General features: G+C 40.3%; 1 protein-coding gene and 1 long non-coding RNA gene across 6 annotated transcripts in view; one reads left to right on the top strand and one right to left on the bottom strand.

The window, feature by feature from the left end:
- pigq (phosphatidylinositol glycan anchor biosynthesis, class Q) overlaps positions 1-19,103 on the top strand; it is a 91,658-nt gene that overhangs the window by 62,811 nt on the left and 9,744 nt on the right. For all 3 annotated transcript variants that reach the window (XM_084677050.1, XM_084677049.1, XM_084677051.1), the window contains exon 10: positions 7,798-7,909. In XM_084677050.1, coding sequence (XP_084533176.1) covers positions 7,798-7,909 — 112 coding nt within the window. The remainder of the gene's footprint in view (positions 1-7,797; positions 7,910-19,103) is intronic.
- LOC146253710 (uncharacterized) lies at positions 553-7,481 on the bottom strand. Of its 3 annotated transcripts, XR_014731700.1 has the most exons (4): positions 6,607-7,481; positions 5,469-5,645; positions 3,476-3,529; positions 553-2,807 (listed from the first exon to the last, which is right to left on the bottom strand). It is a non-coding gene; the product is annotated as an uncharacterized LOC146253710 (long non-coding RNA). The 3 variants fall into 3 exon arrangements; XR_014731701.1 differs by lacking the exon at positions 5,469-5,645 and having other exon boundaries at positions 6,607-7,479; XR_014731699.1 differs by lacking the exon at positions 6,607-7,481 and having other exon boundaries at positions 5,469-6,594.

The following is a 19,103-nucleotide window of genomic DNA, read 5'->3' as shown; positions in this document are numbered from 1 at the left end:
TTTACAAATTCCTGCTAGGTAAAACCCTGTATTACCTTAGCTCATTGGTCACCATAGTAGTACCCACCCGTAGCACGCGCTCTAGCAGGTACATCTCACTGGTTACCCCCAAAGCCAATTCCTCATTTGGTCGACTTTCTTTCCAGTTCTCTGCTGCCAATGACTGGAACGCATTACAAAAATCTCTGAAGCTGGAGACTTTCATCTCCCTTTCCAGCTTTAAGCACCAGCTGTCAGAGCAGTTCACAGATCACTGCACTTGTACATAAACAGCCCATCCATCTACCTCATCCCAATAGTGTATTGATTTATTTATTTAATCTTGCTCCTTTGCACTCCAGTATTTCTACCTGCACTTTTATCCTCAGTGTTAAACTGATTTATTTGTAATTACTGTGCTTATTATGTTTGTTTATTCCATGTGTCCGTGAACTCTGTTGTATGTGTCTTATTGCTATGTTGTATATTGGCCAGGTCGCAGTTGTAAATGAGAACTTGTTCTCAACTAGCCTACCTGGCTAAATAAAGGTGAAATAAATTACCCACCAAAAATTCATGCTCTCTGCAAATGTTTTATCTAATATAACAATGTGTATGTAAACAGTATTAAGAAAATGCTTGAAAACGGATACATTCAACACTGCAGACAGGACAGTACAATGGACATAACATTATTATTAAAAAGCACAGCAAGACAAAAAAATGCTAGAATAAAATGAAACAAAATACAACTGAAGGCATCACAGAAATAACTTAAAAAATAACTGGTCCAGTTATGGTCCTACCAATCGGTAGGTCCAGTACACTATAAAGTGCATAGTGCCAGAAAAGATAAAAAGGATTTAAAAAGGGATACAACATTATCTGATTTGATTGAGCAGCTGAATGCTTCTTGGGACCAAAGATGTGATGCCTCCCTTGGTCCTCATCCGTGGCATTATGTACCTGCGTCCTAAAGGTAAGAGTCCATACTCAGACCACAGGGTCACCCCCTGTGAATCTGAAACAATCTTTTGAGCCAGATTCGCAGTGTATTTATCAAGGCCAATTTATACTTCTGCGTTTTTACGGACACGCCTACAGAGAACGCCCTCTCTGTCAAGAAACTCCCTCTCCGTGCCCTCTCCAAACCCCTCGGAGAGCTCTGCGTGCACCTCCTGATTTTCCTGACTATTCGTCCGTACGTACGTCATTTTACGGATAACCCTTGGCTGTGATTGGTCCGTATTAAGAACCGCTTGCGTCAGGGGCGGGCTTGCCGTGACCAACAAGAGAACAGAATCCTTTGACCGCCATTGTTGTAAGTTTTTACTATTCATATTCCAGCTAAACAGTTAATATAAATCAGCATCTGAATTAAAATGTGACGAGAAATGGGCAGTGTAGTTGCTGAAAATGTGCTTATTTTATTGATGAAACGGCTAATTTGTAAATTTGCTCCGACTTTTTGATAACCTAGCTAGCATCGCAGTGCAGCACTATCTACTGTTCTGGCGGTGAATTGCTTTAAGCACGCAGAGCCGTCGGAGTAGTATAAATCCGTCCGACTCCGTGCGTGCGTCTGTCCGTAACGAAGTCAAGGAAGTATAAATGGGCCTTAAGTCAGAAATGAAATACTGTTCATGGTTTCACCAGTGATCTTGCGGCCGACTTTAACAACTCTGTCCAATTTGTTTTGTAAAGACAGTGCTCCGCCCCAGCTCTGAATACAAAAAGTTTAACGCTCTACAAAACGTTTGTAGAACAATCTCAGCATTGTACTATTCACGTTAAAACACGTTAAAACTAGTGCTGTCAAACGATTAAAATATTAAATCGGGATTAATCGCATTAATGTCATAGTTAACTCGCAATTAATCACAAATAATCGCACATGTTCTAAGTGAAATCTATTCCAAATGTCCCTTGATTTCTTTTGGTCCCATTCTTTTTTCAAATTCTCTTTAATGCCCTTATCAATATGGAAAAGTGGTTTGGATTGCTTGGTGCAAATTTTTTTTTTTTTTTAAACAACATTGCAATTGCCTGGCTTTGACGAGGGGGCGGAGAATTCGCATCAGCTGTGTGCTTGGCCATCAAGTTGTATTTCAGACTGGACGTGCTGCGATGATAGCTCAGTTTACAACGACAAAACACACAGATCACTTTGGTCTTGTCAATGGAACCATTTGGCAACTTTTTAAAGTAAACCATTCCGAATCTTATTGGCATCCATTTCGGCGTCTCGCACTCGCCATCCACTCAAAACGTAACATTAACCTACTACCAGAGAATGTCTAATATCCGTAAATGGGCTCTGCTACTACTCTTTAGCCGGCTCACAAGGCAAACAAGTGTGTGTGGCGTACCTGTTGTTTTGTTTCCGGTCTAGCTATATCCAGTGTGGTGTTGTAGTTTTTCTACTGTCGGTAGTTGTTGCAACAGCATGTGACAAAAACGACAAAGTTTGCTTGGCCAAAAAGAGTGTTAATCGCGCGATAAAAAAATTGACGCCGTTAATTTGGGTTTGCGTTAACGCTGTTAATAACGCGTTAAACTGACAGCACTAGTTGGTGTTCCATGTCAGCTTGTTGTCAATAATTGTACCTAGGTACTTATATTCAGGTACAATTTCAATGGTGGTATTTTCCACATTGACAGGAGAGTGAGAGGAGTTTTTTCTAAAATCAATTATTATTTCTTTAGTTTTTTTGTATTTAAGATCAGATTGGGGCTGGACATCTAGATTATTACTAACTTCTTGTGAGCGACGGGTGATGGGAACAGGTCTGGCAAAGCCTGACATGGGATTCTGACAGCACCATTCACTGCAAGAAAAGAGAAATTAACACAATTAAGCATTATGTCTAATGAGATAATCCACAAAAATACAAATATTTCTAAAGTTCAACAATGAATATGTCAAAATGTATGACAAATCAAAAAACAATGAATAAAAAAGGGGGTAGGTCTTGGGGCTGTGAACTGAGATCAGCAATGATATTCGAATTTCTCACTTAAAAATTAAATTGATATTATTATATTTTGCATAGAGAATGTCACATGATGCACGTAATATCAGAACTGGTCAGTGAGGTAAGCTACTTAATTGGCCACTGCAAAAGAGCTGCAGTTCCTGTGCAGAGACAGAAGAACCTAGCAGAACAACCATCTCTCCAGCTCTCCATCGTAGCCAAAGCCCACCTGAGAGGTCACAACAGCTAGTCAGACTCGTAAGATCAGAGAGGATATATTAACATTACATCGTTTGAGTATCGTAAAAGTTGAGACTTCAGGACCCCGGGTTCGTGACTGGATGGAGTGCTACAGAGATGGCGTTCTGTCAGAGTCTCCCATGTATGAATAGGAACACTGAAGCTATGTAAGAGTGTCTCTTTTTATTACAGGTTTACTCTGCAAAACTTGTTCTCTCTAATGTTAAAACTTTGTTATAAAAATACAGAATACACCATCGTAATTACAAACTCATGATTACCGAGATCAGATTGTTTTCTCCACCGCCGTAGGTTTTGTACATGCAAGTGAATGTCTGTGACAGAAAGAATCTCCATCAATGGTCTTGATGTAAACAGTCCACACAACAATAAGGACAATTGCAACTACATGTAATATTGACCACAAAAACTTGAGCCCACGGTTACAGAGTTGACTCAAAGTGACAATGTAGAGAGTGAGAAAATGTAAATCTGCAGCCACAGAAAAACACTTTTATCATGCATGCAATTAATAACTTGTATAAGTTATAGAGTAGGGTTTCACAAAATACACTAAATGTATTTAGTGGAACGACCTTAGTCTCCAACCAGTTTGAGGCGACTTCACAAATGTTTTACTCAAAACGTTTATTTAATAAAACCAGGAAATATTTGGTAATAACAATGCACCTTCATTTGTAACATTTGCAAGCATTATTCAGGTTTAAAAATGGGTTGCTAACTTTGACAATAGCGCTGTAATTCCCCCCTCAACGGGGCTGCGTGAGTCTCCGACCATCTGATTGATTTTATAGTAGATCAAACTCTTATCATATCAGGCTTTGCCTAGCAATCATTTCAGTCTTGCCGCTAATATTGCTCATGTTGCTGATTTGAGGTTGTTTTTATACAACTAAACAAGCACATAAAAAGCAGAACATTTTGATTTACACTGTATGGTATGTATTTGTAGGAGTCAGGTAGCTCTACGTTTTCGTGGCAGTTTGTGGCAGAATTTTGTGATTATAACGGCCAAAAGCCGTGAGATCTGATTTCCGCTTGTGTCACCATTGATGAATAAAAAAAAATGCTCAACAGAACTTGTAGATTATATTATTTAAGACAAATAGCAACTCAAAAAATATATATTTTAAAGAAAAGGTGTTATTGTTTTCCCTTTCATTAATCTGTGCTGTTTTGTTAATTTTTGGACATGGCACAAGCACAATTGTCTGCCGAACGACAAACTCTGCCATAGCCTACTTTGTGTGTTATTAGGCAAAATGGCAAAGAAATCTGTGGTATGGCAGCATTTCACTTACATTTACAAAGTACCAGGTGACTCAAAAAATGTTGAATGCAAACTCTGCCAACAACGGTTTATTTTTCATAGTTCGACGTTGAATATGATGTAGTTTACCACCTGAAAACCATAAGTTGGCCTACTTCGCTCATGCTAACACGCGCTGGGTTGAAAAATGAATATGCCTATTATAAGAATCACATCCAAATTGAATGACATTATCTTCTCCGGCCAAGACAACACAATCTTTCTCTGTTGCACCGTTCCAAACTCGGCTTCTGCGGAAGTTTGCATGCTGCACTTTTTCAGGCAGTGAATAGCGCGCTGATTTGCATGTTAAACAAACAATATTTTTTATTTGTAGTACATTGTAATAGATAATAAATTATAACCAATCAGGCATTTTGTATTATACCGGCATTCGGTAACAACAGGACTGGTGACATGAGGCTTATTATTAGTAATAGCTTATTTTATAGTGGCTGAATCTGGAATATCCAGCAGCTACATTGAGTCAGATCGGGAAAATGTTTGTACATTTATGTTTGTCGAGTTGTCAATCTCCCTTCTTACGTATGTTTTTATTTCATATTATCTATTAAAACAGTGAGATAAAACATCACACAAAATGGTTTGATGAAAAACATTGTGACATTTATAGAAAAAAAAAAGTTTCAAATTTCCATTAGTCGATTTTCAGAAGTGCTAGTCGAGTTTTGGTCGACCAAAGAAAATTTTTGTCGGGGACAGCCCTAGTCACTAGCATGTAAATTATAGCAAGGTAGTCTCATGGTGTGTAAGCCATCTTAGATGGTGGACGAAGGTTCGTACTTGCCTGGCATGTGATAGCCAAAGCTAATCCTAATGCTAACATTAACTTATTCTTTCTTTAAAAACGTCATGCCATCTAGTTACTTTAAATCCCAAATAATTTTTATACCAGGTATCTATTGTTATTCATGCATACTTACATAGTTGAGATGGTTGGTTGCCCGCCTGTCCATTGGTACCGTTAGTTGCAGCGAGACCGCCCGTTAAACGTAGACCAGCTATTATCGCTGGATCTGTGCTAACGTTATCCACAGGTTCCGTTGGGTCGATTGCGATTTAACCGTGGCAAAACGGAAAAAGCCTTATCCTTTCCATCCCTGTGTACATTTGACATTACAACCCCAAACACAACAAGATTTCGGCATGACGTTAATCTTTTCGACCTAATCTTTTAAATGAACTACTATGAACTAGGCTACTATGCTATGCTACCATACTAACTGCTGTTGACAGGATGACAGTTATCCATCCGGAAGTGTCTTGGCAACCTTTGTTTTCAAACATTCTGATTTGGTCTATTAATTTTAGGGGGACATGGCTAATTCAAAAGCAGTTTGCTAGAGGCAAGCTAGATGCCGTTGCTATCCACACCACTGATTGTTTGAAAGTGCAGAAAATTAGAATGTTTCTATTGTAAGGGATAATGCGACGCGAAGCTGAAGGGACTTATTTCACTAATAATGACCGGCGTTGTATACATTATCCCGCTTATTACACGGCTACTTGCCAACAAAAATTACTTAACACAGTGTGACTTTATACAATGTATTTGTTACCATTCGTATTGTTGATCAGCAGAGAAATAGTTTGCCAAAGACGTTGAACTTCTTCATAGACTGAGCATTATTTAGGCTTCAAATACGCTGGGGTTGAAAAGTTACCGGACTACTTGCGGAGTGCTACGAAAGACGTGAATCTGAGGCAAAAAGGCCACTTCCCTTGACAGTGGTCAAATATGCATAGCAACGGTCAAATAGTAGAAAGTATTAAGTATTAACAGTATTAAGGACAGCCGTGTAATAAGACATAATAAAGTTTAGCTATAGCTGTGGCATTGAAGACAGTACTGTAGCCTTCTACACTGCCAGTGGGCAAGCCGAGTCTGTGACTCTGTGGCTAACGTCAAAACAAGACGCAGTCTCACTCAAATTCCAAGTTTTACACAAATACCAAACTATGCTGACCCGCTGGCTGTCTTAGCAATCGCCATATCTTTAAAACACTGCTGTCCATTTAGATGTAGAATTGACCCTGGTACAAAATTAAGAAAACACTCACCAGACGCAGATCAACAGTTGACTGAGTGACAACACTGTTGACAACACTGTTGTTGCTGCCGCAATCGTCAATGGAGGCTGACAGGCTCTCACGTAGCAAACAAATCAAAGTTTTTACAGCAATCTATATTAAAATCTCACCACCTGGCTGTTTTCACATTAGTCATATCGTCATAACATTTCCCTCTTTCAGTTTTTCGTGTAAAATTGAACTATAAAAATAGCTAGCTACAAAAAAATACTACTATGACGCTTTCTAGCATGGCTGCCGCCTAAAAGACAGTGGGTCTCACGGGCGACCTGCACTTGCTCAAATTTCAAAGACTGTCACGACCTAAATCAAAAATGCGAGATTGCAGTTCCACTCGAAATCGCTTTCTCTACAAAGCCAAATGGTTGTGATTTTTTGGGGGTGGTATTTTTCACTCGTAATCCAAGCTCCAATTTGCGAGTTAGAAAGTCTATATCACGTTGTATCCATGCGTCGTTGCTAACGTGTGTTGACGTGGTGACGTAGCTAGCATAGATTGCCCTTCGTCGACGAAAGGCACTTTGTCCCCACAAAAACATTGTAACCTCTTAAACTGTGCAACGGAACGTAAATCCAAATACAAGCAACTCAATGGAGACCAAGACAAACATTTTGACACAGGCATTGTGTATGTAGTCCAAATATTGACAAAGTTTTAGGGGGGCAAAAATAAAAAAATAAAAAATAAATAATAATATATATGTGAGATAACAATGGTTTGTGCTCGCCGAAGGCAAGCACACCCCAATGAGCAACATTAGTGGGCAACTTAATGCAATGATAAAACTGCTCTGCCCTTCCCATACAATGTCACTTCTCTATCTTTTATGGCCCTGACGAGAACGTCTGTCTCCTCAGCAATGAACTGCTCCTGGCGTGCGCCTGGCAAATCCGCCATTATAATAGCAAATGCTCCAGAAAGAGCCTTTCCAGAAAGATCCTGGCCTGTTTCAGTCAGGGTTCAAGTAATTATGAATGTCTAGGTCTAAAGATAGCTATCCTCCCTTACACTTTCAGCAGAACTAATAACCCTATATGAAGGTGTTTGTGTACCTGTGAGAGACTACTCTATGAACGTTTGTATCTCTGTGTCAAGTTGTACTGGATGATGGTGTGTATCTGTGAGGTTGTAATGAATGATATTGTGTATCTCTGTGTCAGGTTGTACTGTATGAAGGTCTACGGCTTGTCTTCTCTCTGGAGACTGTTCAGAGGCAAGAAGTGGAACGTGCTCCGACAGAGAGTCGACTCCTGCTGCTATGACTTGGACCAGGTACGATACATAGCTCTCACAAACACGGGCATGGGGCGGTAACCATGCCAGCGCAGCACAGCAACCCCTGCAAACACTTGCATGCCAAGATGCATTACCTCTTTAAGCTACATTAAGAGCAGCGCGCAGCAAATTTGGGGGCATGACAAAGGTACAGACCAGAGCCAAAAGAGGTGGTGCTATATTTGTGACATCAAAAATGTAGCTTTTTCGAAACCAATCGTTTTACAGCTGCACTTTCAAATTGTGAGATTTAGGTAGGAAAGAGGTGTCAATGGACTTTGAGGTTCACTGTATGTCCATTTTATCCATTGAACTGTCGTTATTAAACTATCCACCTTTTTCCTGGTTAGCGAATTTACCCATGATTCATAGCGGGTTTCAACCGGAAGCCGGTTTTCGTTTTCCGGTTCGAAGCTTGTGTACGTTTGTTAGACCTTTGATTGCTATCTTGTTTGCTGTAAAAGACGGTGTTTCTCCATGGATGAAGCACAAATGGACAAAAAACGGAGGTGGATACACACCATGGATGTTTTAACAAGTCGTGACGACAGTACCGTACAGTAACTCATCCATCCCGTCTGACAGAGTGGCTAGATGACATGAAGCAATGACCTAATGTTAGCTAGCCTACATCGACGTTGCTAACTTTTTTTTTCTGAAGGTGTTGATGGCGAAGAGTTGTGTAATTACACAAGCACAGTAGCATATACTCACTATACTTGCATAGTAACAAAATAGTTAGCCTACAGTATTTTTGAAGAAAGACAGCAGCTTTATATTTTTGAAGGCAGCAGTAGAGCCCAGTCAGTGTCAATACAGCTAAACATACAGCATGGGTAACGCTGAGGGAAAGTGGAGTCAATGACATTTACTCATTTAGCAGACGCTTTCATCCAAAGCGACTTCCAAGAGAGAGCTTTACAAAGTGCATTGGTCACTGATAATAACAACAAGATAGCCCCAACAACATTGTGGGTAGCCAAAACATGAAGCACATATTGTGAACAACCAACATAAGTGCCAAAGGGAAGAACCATAAGAGCATGTCGTTAAGCATCTAACAATACATTAGCTACAATACATTGAGACAGTCGGCAGCCGGGTTAGGGAAGTCATGTAGCCATGCAGCAGCTATTCTGTGGAAAGTAAAAAATATAATACTACATATGCACAGCACTTGACAAAAGGTTTTTACAGTTGTAATTTAATATGTTCATGCTTATTGTATTTATTTATCCACCTACAATATTGATAGTGATGCCATTATTGCATTATTGCGTAGCCCAGATGAAGCTCCGGATCAGGATACAGTTCGGTTGGCTTTTTTTTAAAGAAATGGAAAGAGCAAACATACACTTTCTTTGGAGGGTGTTTTAGTTTCAAAGCTGCAAGCCACGCTGTTTTGCGTTCCTTATTCCCTGGCATGGAGTGCAAGCGGGCGATGGACACTGACAATTTCTTCGAAGTTGTTGATGTTCGAAGCAAGACGTTTCCGACGAAAATCTTCAATTTTCTTGAAAAGTGTAACCTGAACTCATGTTAACAACATTTAATTAAACACAACTTATTCTAATCAATGTAATGTTGCCTTCTCTGTCGATATCATGGTACGCTAGTAGAGGTTAGACGCTGAACAGGAAACACAAAACCGGAAAGCGGAAGTAGTTCAGTACCCATTGGTTGCTGGAGAAACAGGTGGATGACAAGGTTAACTCGGTTTTGCAAACAATGACCCCTTTGAATAAACAAGCCATGGCTGGACTCTCATCCACCATGTTATTATTGTCTTGTATCTTTTAGTTTTGGCCAACACTGGGTAACCTAGACTCTAGACTACATAAGTTTTGTTATTATATTGTAAGATGTGGGTTTGTGCTGTGTTCTTTAGTAAGTAAGTGAGTAAGACTTTATTTTTAAAGCACATTTCATACAAGAATTGTAGCTCAAGGGGCTTTACATAAAACAATAATACAAGTGACAAAAGTAATAATTAAAATAGCAAATCTATAAGAACAATAATATAACTAATACAATTAGTAAAACCATTTTGAGATAAAATTACTTAAATGCTTAGGTAAAAAGGTACGTTTTGAGCTGTCTTAAAAATGTCTAGCTTGTTTGCTTCCCTAATATTTACTGGTAATGTGTTCCATAGTTTTGGGGCGTAATTGACAAAGGCCGAATCACCTCACCTCATCTGACTGCTTCTGGTGACCTATAGGCCTGCATTTGATGATTGCAGTGTTCTAGCTTGTGTGTAGTTTGTAAAGGAGTTAGCAATGTTGCTAGGGCTTTGTATGTGAGGAAATTAACCTTAAAGTCAATTCTGAAGGTAACAGGGAGCCAGTAAAGTGGCTAGGACAGGACTAATGTGTTCTCTCCTTTTAGTTTTTGTTAATAGTCTAGCTGCATAATTTTGAATGAGCTGTAGTCTTTCAGTGGTTTTCTTGGGAAGACCGGTGGAAAGTGCTTTACAGTAGTCCAGCCGGCTGGATATAAAAGCATGAATTAACTTCTCTGCATCATGCTGGTTAATGAATGGTCGTACCTTTGCTATATTCCTCAGGTGAAAGAAAGCTGTTTTGTTCACTTTATTAATGTAAAAGTTGAAATTCAAATCTGAGTCTAGGATTACACCTAGACTCGTCACCTCTGGTTTAAGACAGGGGGTTAAGCCTCCTAGATTCTTAGTAAGTATCTTTCTTTTGGATTTGGGGCCACATAGTAGAACTTCGGTTTTGTCTTCATTTAATTTAAGATATAATTCATCCATTTGTTTATTGCCAACAGGCAGTTTGTAACGGAATTGATGGCCGTTTCATCGTTGGGTTCAGTGGATATATATAGTTGTGTGTCATCCGCATAGCTATGGAAATCTATGTTATGTTCTCTGATTATGTCGCCAAGTGGTAACATATAAAGAGAAAAAAGAAATGGACCAAGGCAGCTTCCTTGAGCAACTCCGTAGCTTGTTCCTTGGTTTCATGTTTCTTGGACCTATGGTCTCCTAAACTAACATAAAACTTCTTCCCTGTGATATATGATTTCATCCAGTTCAATACACTATCCGTGAACCCAATAAGCTTTTCCAGTCTATTGATTAGGATGTCGTGATCAGTGATATCAAATGCTGCACTGAGATCTAACAGGATGAGGATAGAGACTTTATTTGCATCAGAGTTTAGTCTGAGGTCGCTAATTATTTTGGTGAGAGCAGTTTCAGTACTGTGATATTGCCTGAAACCTGACTGCGAGACTTCCAGGATGTTATTTTCTTCAAGAAAATAAATTAATTTGACTAAACTATCTTTTCCAGTACTTTACTAATAAATGGAAGGTTAGATAGGTCTGTAATTTGCAAGTAGACTGTTATCCAATTTGGGTTTCTTTAATAGGGGCTTTACAACAGCTGTTTTGAAGGCATCTGGGAAGACGCCAGTTCTAAGGGATGTGTTTATAATCTCTAGCACCGGACCTGAGACACTATCAAACACTCGCTTAAAGAATGTTGTGGGTATAGGATCAATATCTGAGGTTGTGGAGTTCGATTCACTGACAATTTTGGAAAGTTACATTTAAGCAATAAGCCCCAAGAGGCCGTGGTTTACGCTGATTTTAGAACAGGTAAGGGGAGTTGTTAGGCACGACACGAAGCGGAGTGCTGAAAACCCCCTTACCTGTTCTAAAATCAGCGTAAACCACGGACTCGCGGGGCTTATTGCTTTTCTAAAACTGTTACTACAAATATTTGATATGGTTTCATCAATAAAAATAATTAGAAACGAAATAGTTTAATAATAAACCGTCATTCTTCCGCTACTACAAAGTATAGTTCCTACATAAATCGTTGCCACGCAACAGCCAGATGGACATCTTTGCCGTCTTTTTCAATTTGAAATATTCGATGCGCAGTAATATGGAATGTTAAATAATGTTATGAGGACAACCTGTGAGGTTATGCTGGATTTTACAACGGCATGGAACGCGATATAGCCAATCACAATCAAGGATGGGAACAACCAGTTTTAGAATTACATTTAGTCATTTAGCAGACGTTCTTATCCAGAGCGACTTACAGTAAGTACAAGCAAGTAGGGTGAAGTGCCTTGCCCAAGGACACAACATCATGTGCACCGGCCGGGAATCTAACTGGCAACCTTCAGATTACTAGCCTGATAAATCAGAATCAGAAATTGATTTATTCGCCATGAATGTTTGCACAGACAAGGAATTTGCTTTGGCAGGGAGGTGCATACAATAAACATATAGGAATCTTAAATTTAAAAGTGGTCTAACTATACTGAGGATACATAAACTAGCAATACTAGGTGGAATACAATTAAAATAAAATATACAATAAAATAAAATACAAGTTGCCAATTTACAATATAAAATACAATCTAAAATACAAATATTACAGGAGTTGAATGTTGTGCAAAATGTAAATAGTTTTTAAGACATTCAGTCAGTGTGAGCTCTTGGCCTTGTTGAGGAGGCCAACAGCGGAAGGGAAGAAACTGTTGGTGTGAGGTTTTGGTCCTGATGGACCACAGCCTTCTGCCGGAGGGGAGTGACTGAAACAGGGAGTGTCCAGGGTGGGAGGAGTCCGCCACAATCTTCTTCGCTCATCTCAGGGACCTCGAGGTGTGCCGGTCCTCAAGGGAAGGCAGATTGCAGCCAATCACCTTCTCTGTAGTGCAGATGATGTGCTGCAGCCTGCTCTTGTCCTTGGCAGTGGCAGCAGCGTACCAGACGGTGATGGAGGAGGTGAGGATGGACTCAATGATGGCTGTGTAGAAGTGCACCATCATTGTCTTTGGCAGGTTGAATTTCTTCAGCTGCCGCAGGAAGTACATCCTCTGTTGTGCTTTCTTGGTGAGGGAGCTAATGTTCAGTTCCCATTTGAGGTCCTGGGAGAGGATAGTGCCCAGGAAGCGGAAGGACTCCACAGTGTTGACTGGGGAGTCACACAGGGTGATGGGGGTGAGTGGGGCGGTGTTCTTCCTGAAGTCCACAACCATCTCCACTGTCTTGAGAGCATTGAGCTCTAGGTTGTTCTGGCTGCACCAGGTCACCAGGTTGTCTGCTTCCGACCTATAATCAGACTTGTCTCCACCAGAGATGAGCCCAATGAGGGTGGTGTGGTCCGCAAACTTCAGGAGTTTCACGGACGGATGACTGGAGGTGCAGCTGTTGGTGTACAGGGAGAAAAGCAGAGGAGAAAGGACGCAGCCCTGGGGAGATCCAGTGCTAATGGACCGGGAATCAGAGACTTTTGTTCCCAGCTTAACGCACTGCTTCCTGTCAGATAGGAAGTCTGTGATCCACCTGCAGGTGGAATCAGGCACGTTCAGCTGGGAGAGCTTGTCCTGAAGCAGAGCGGGGATGATGGTATTAAAGGCAGAGCTGAAGTCCACAAACAGGATCCTGGCGTAGGATGCTGGGGAGTCCAGGTGCTGTAGAGTGAAGTGGAGGGCCATATTAACTGCATCGTCCACAGACCTGTTGGCTCTGTAGGCAAACTGCAGGGGGTCCAGTAGAGGGTCTGTGATGGATTTAAGGTGTGCCAGCACCAGGCGCTCAAAAGACTTCATTACCACAGAGGTCCACGGTTACCACAGAATAAAGTAAATGTGCTCATGGTTATGTTGCAGAATCTACTGATGTCAGTTTCAACCCCACTATTAATAATACTAGCTCTGATCAAAGTTATTTTGTTCTTGAAGAACAAAGCAAGCTCTTCACATTTAACTGCTGAGGATGGAGGGGGGGCAGGGACAGTGTTTAGCAGCTGGTCAATGGTGGAAAAATAACTCTGGAATTTCAGGCATTTTCTGTAATAATGTTGGAGAAATATTCCCTCCTTGCTAGACGGATGGTTTTGTTATAGGTGGTTAGTCTATCTTTGTTAATATTGTAGTGGATAGTGATCTTTGTTTTCCTCCATTTTGTCTCTGCTGCATGGCATTTTCTTTTCGTTTCACTAACATTTTTATTTCTCAGCCATGGGGAGGTTCAGCTTGTACACTTCTTTTTGGTTTTCAGTGGTACAACAGAGTCAGGGTAGGAAATTTACATATTTTTTAGGGGGCAATTTTTGCCCCCACTGACTGAAATCCAGGGGCATTTTTTTTTTAATTGGGGGCACTTTTTGAATCAACATTTAGTCATTTAGCAGACGCTCTTATCCAGAGGGAGTCAGGTGGCTGAGTGGTTAGGGAATCGGGTTAGTAATCGGAAGGTTGACAGTTCAATTCCCAGCCGTGCAAAATGATTTGGTGTCCTTGGGCAAGGCGTTTCACCATACTTGCCTCAGGGGAATGTCCCTGTACTTACTGTAAGTCGCTCTGGATAAGAGCGTCTACTAAATGTAATAATAAGACATTTTACCTTTGTTCAAGATTATAAATGTGCTTATTTAGGCTTACAGTATGAGCAATTTTCATCAAATGGCAATAATAAGACTATTAAGTAGTAGTCTACAGATTCAAATTGTTGTCTTAGATTTATTTTAACAGAAAACATAAATCAGACCATCATATTCAATGTTATCTTATTTCTCTGTGGTTATTAATTGTTATTATTACATTCATTTTTTTACTTTTTTTCAACTGCACACAACTTTCCCCAAATATAGGATTGGTTGTCAACCACAAGATGACAGTTACGAGGATGGGGGGGAAATCATTCACTGACTGCACTCTGTCTAACGTTAGCCAAGCTAGATAGCAAGCAAGCAAGCCTTTGTGACTAACGCACTATCAGAGCTAGCTAACGTTAGCTTACTAACGTTAAACTAGCTAAAGCGAACTAAATAATTAACAAATTATTATTATTACTAGTTATCACCGTAGGCGATGGCGTGTTGCTTGGTCGCTGGTGACGAAAGGCCACGTATTTCTTAATGTTTTCGCTCAACTAGATTCAGCAGAAGAATTCGCCTGTGCCGGATTGACAACAACTTTTGAAACTCGTTGTCCACAAGTTCGACATGCTTTGCAAAAAATCGTGTCCACCCCAAGACAACCTAGCTTCCATTGTTCGATGGTCACTGCGAGTGAATTTCATCTTTGGAACCTGAGATTGTGACGGAGATTGTGTTTACTGCTTCCTCAGTTCTCCTCACACTCGCAGTCACTCATAGGTCTGATTAAGAAGCGCTCAATTTTTTTGAACGTTCGGTTCATTACGCACACGCACATCAGTCAAGGTGAAAATCAAAAGCATTATAGCAACTGGTCCAGGTCACGATGTTTTTGACAAGTTAATTAAATTATCATTATTATTAGAGGACATTTTGGGGGCATTTTTTGCCCCTCTCCTAGTGATATCAGGGGCAAAATGATATTTCTTAGGGGCAGTTTTGCCCTTTGCCCTCGTGTATTTCCGACGCTGAACAGAGTCTAACACAGATAATAGTGCATCATTGAGATTCTCTACCATTTCATTCAGAGAGCAGTCATGATCAGTTGGCTAAGATAGAGCAAATTGTTCAGAAAATGTCATCATAGCTGTATCGTCTAAAAATCTTCTTTGGACTAAGAATTCTTTTGTGGGCTTTGTTAGGATAATTTCTGCATTAAAAAGTATACAATGATGGTCTGAGAGGGGTAGATCAGTAATAATATAATAGTAAATATTATTAGGGCTGTCAAGCGATTAAAATATTCAATCGCGATTAATCACATTATTTCATATGATTAATCGCAATTAATTGCAAAATAATTTAATCTGTTAAAATCTTACCCCAATAAATTATTTTTTGTTGTTGAAATAACATTCAAACGGTGTACTTAATTTCAAATAGGCATAACTGGACGATAATGTCCATATAACAAGTTCAGATGGAACACAATTTAAATTGTGAGGATGTTTTATTCACTCAAAAACTATACTACTGTATAATAAACATCCACCTGGAATATAACATACATTTAAGACATATTGTCTCATAGCCTACTACAATATCCTGCTCCCAGTGGCGGCTGCTGGTCTTTCAAATAGGGGAAGCTCATTTTTGGCTTATATCATATACATTTTCAGTTCACTGGCTTGTTCATCCCTACGACACTAGCCTAGCCTACTGTATGAATGAATCAACGAACTAAAGAAAAAATATTAAACCTGAAGGAAATGTGGGAATTAGGTTAAACTAAAACAAGGAATGTGATGTATAATTGTATGAAATGTATGATGAAAATTGGCTAGCAATTTTGCCAAACAAATACCAAGAAATAGGTTGCCGCAGTTTGTCTTTCAACTACAGTTGCAAAATCCATAATGAGACTGAGCTTGAATAGCTTTGGCGAGTTTTATAGTACAAAATCGCTGTCAATCAAAAGGAGATGCAGTCTTTCGACAGACCCTTGAATAAGAAAGTGTTTTGTCCGTTTCTTCATTAACGGAGTGACTAAGTTCAGTTGAGTTCTGGATTTTATTAAGTATTATCAATCTGCAGATTGGGAGAGAAAACCAGACCTCTGACAATAAATGACAACACAACACCAGGCTTAGGTCTCAATCATGTCTCTCTTGGCTCTGAAGGCCGGAGGACCATCTTTTAGAGGGCACAAGAATGTAAACATAGATAGTGACAGTCAGGCAATGATGACGTTACAACAGTCTCAGAGAAAGAGATTCACAGCTCCCAACACATGACCACTTAGACTAGAGAGTTCATAGTTGGAGCTCTCCTTGTAGTCATGACAAGGAACATTTAGCCAGTACTTTCTCCTGATCCTGATCTATTAACCCTGACACATAGACACAATCTACTCTTATTAATAGCAAGCTTACATGAGAACATACTAACTAGTATCCAATGACTAGTTCTATTGATTAGTGAATAATTTAAGCTGACAGGAAATCGCAATTTCTTCCACGCCCTCCAATCATCACGCCCCATTGAAGTCCATTGAAGCTGAGCTTCCACAGGGAAATGCACTGTGGTGCTATGGGAATGTATGAAACGGAAATCAGTCAGTCGACCTGCTAATATATGTAGCTGATTCTGAACAAACTTGTCTTCGATATTAACGTGTTCTAACGCATTTAAAATGTTAATACAAAAGTAAATATTTGAACATAAATATTTTTAAATGTTACGGGAAACTGAGCTTGAATAGCTTCGGTGACTTTTTATAGTACAAAATCGCTGTCAATCAAAAGGAGATGCAGTCTTTCGACAGACCCTCCAATCATCACGCGGAAACCCAGCGTCCAGGCCAGCCCCCTCCTCTATTCACCCCCAGAGACGCTGAGCGTCCAGGGAGGGACATAATTGCAGCATTTATCCAATGACCGTATAGTTTTGAAGCACTGAAAACAACTGTTCACAGCAGCCCCATTGAAGTCCATTGAAGCTGAGCTTCCTCAGGGAAATGCACTGTGGTGCTACGGGAATGTATGAGACGGAAATCAGTCAGTCGACCTGCTAATATATATAGCTGATTCTGAACGAACTAGTCTTCGATATGAACGTGTTCTAACGCAGTTAAAAAGGTTAACACAATAGTAAATATTTGACCATGATTTTTTTTTAATGTTAGGGGAAGCTGAGCTTCCCTTGCAGTCTTAAAGAAATCGCCACTGCCTGCTCCATAATATTCAAATCTCACTCAAAAATACTTCTGATACTTAAGCAACCACAGATTGACCTTAATATTGAACAATACAGTTTCTATTTTGTTGAACCCAGTCTGCTGCTTGCTTCTTTTGCGAGTGTTGTCTGCCATATATTACCGGAGCGAACCCTGCTGAGGCTAAAGGCCGATTTATACTTCTGCGTCTCCGTTAACGGACAGACGCACGCACGGAGTCGGACGGACTGGTTGAATTTATACTACTCCGTTGGCTCTGCGTGTTCACCGCCAGAACAGTAGATGACGCTGCACTGCGATGCTAGCTAGGTTATCGAAAGGTCGGAGCAGATGAACAAATGAACCATTTCATCAATAAAATAAGCACATTTTCAGCAACTACCCTGCCCATTTCTCATCACATTTTAATTCAGATGCTGATTTACATGTACTGTTTAGCTGAAATAAGAGTTGTAAAAACTTACAACAATGGCGGTCAAAGGATTCTGTTCTCTTGTTGGTCACGGCAACCCCGCCCCCACCCCTGACGCAAACGGTTCTTAATAAGGACCAATCATAGCCAAGGGGTATCCGTAAAACGACGCACGGACAGACGGACAGTCAGGAAAATCAGAAGGCACACGCAGAGCTCTGCGAGGGCTCTGCGTCGACACGCAGAGGCCATTTTTTGACGGAGGGGGCGTTCCTCGTGTGCGTGTGCGTAAAAACGCAGAAGTATAAATCGGCCTTAACGCTAACGCTGCTGCTGCTAGCTGTGTGCTTTGCTTGAATGATGTGATAGTTTAGGCTGGAAGTACTTTGGTGATAACTAAACTCAGCCTGACAATCAGTACACACAGCTTTAGTTTTGTCAACCAAGCCGTCTCGCAACTTTGAAATGGAACTTCCCATCTAAAAGCCCTCTTTCCATCATTCAGCTACCGTCGGCAGTCTACGCCGAATCCCAATACTCCCCTTCCCCTTACCCCTTACCCCTTCCCATTAGTTTTGCACATTCCCGTGAGAGCTAGTGGGGTCCCAATACTCTTTTTGAGCTAGGGAGGTAGGGCTAAGACTTAGGGGTATACACCGCTTAAAACCAAGTAAGATCGGGAGCTTACTTGAAACCTAGGGCTATTCGGCCTAAGTCATGTGACGACAGGTGATTCCAGGGTCAAAAAGAAACCTGCGTTAACGGCACTATTTTTTTTGTTGTGTTAAAGTGAGATTGCGTTAACGCGTTATTATAGTTTAGTGATAATACTTCAGAATTCTTGTATGAATATTGGCGAGTGCTTGGGTGGCCAATATATAATAACAAAAAGTATTTATTCGGTTTTGAGCTCTATAGCAACATATTCATATGATGTGAATTCACCTAGCTCAGTGATTTTGAACAACAGTTCAGAGGAGAAAATAGCTGGGACTCCTCCACCTTTTTTTGATTTTCCTAGAAAGCTGTAATTGGGCTGACACGCTTCTATCAAAGTTTCTGTTGCCATTTCATTGTTTAGCCAGGTTTCTGTTAGACACATGCAGTCTAAGTGGTTTTCTTTGACCAGATCATTAACTAGAAGTGTTTTGTTATTTAGGGATCTAACATTTAGAAGGAC

This window comes from Hypomesus nipponensis, chromosome 17 (assembly GCF_054491055.1).
Source record: "Hypomesus nipponensis isolate SF chromosome 17, ASM5449105v1, whole genome shotgun sequence".
NCBI classification, from domain to species: Eukaryota; Metazoa; Chordata; class Actinopteri; order Osmeriformes; family Osmeridae; genus Hypomesus; species Hypomesus nipponensis.
The sequence above is the reverse complement of the archived record's forward strand: the minus strand, read 5'-3'. Positions and strand labels throughout refer to the sequence as shown.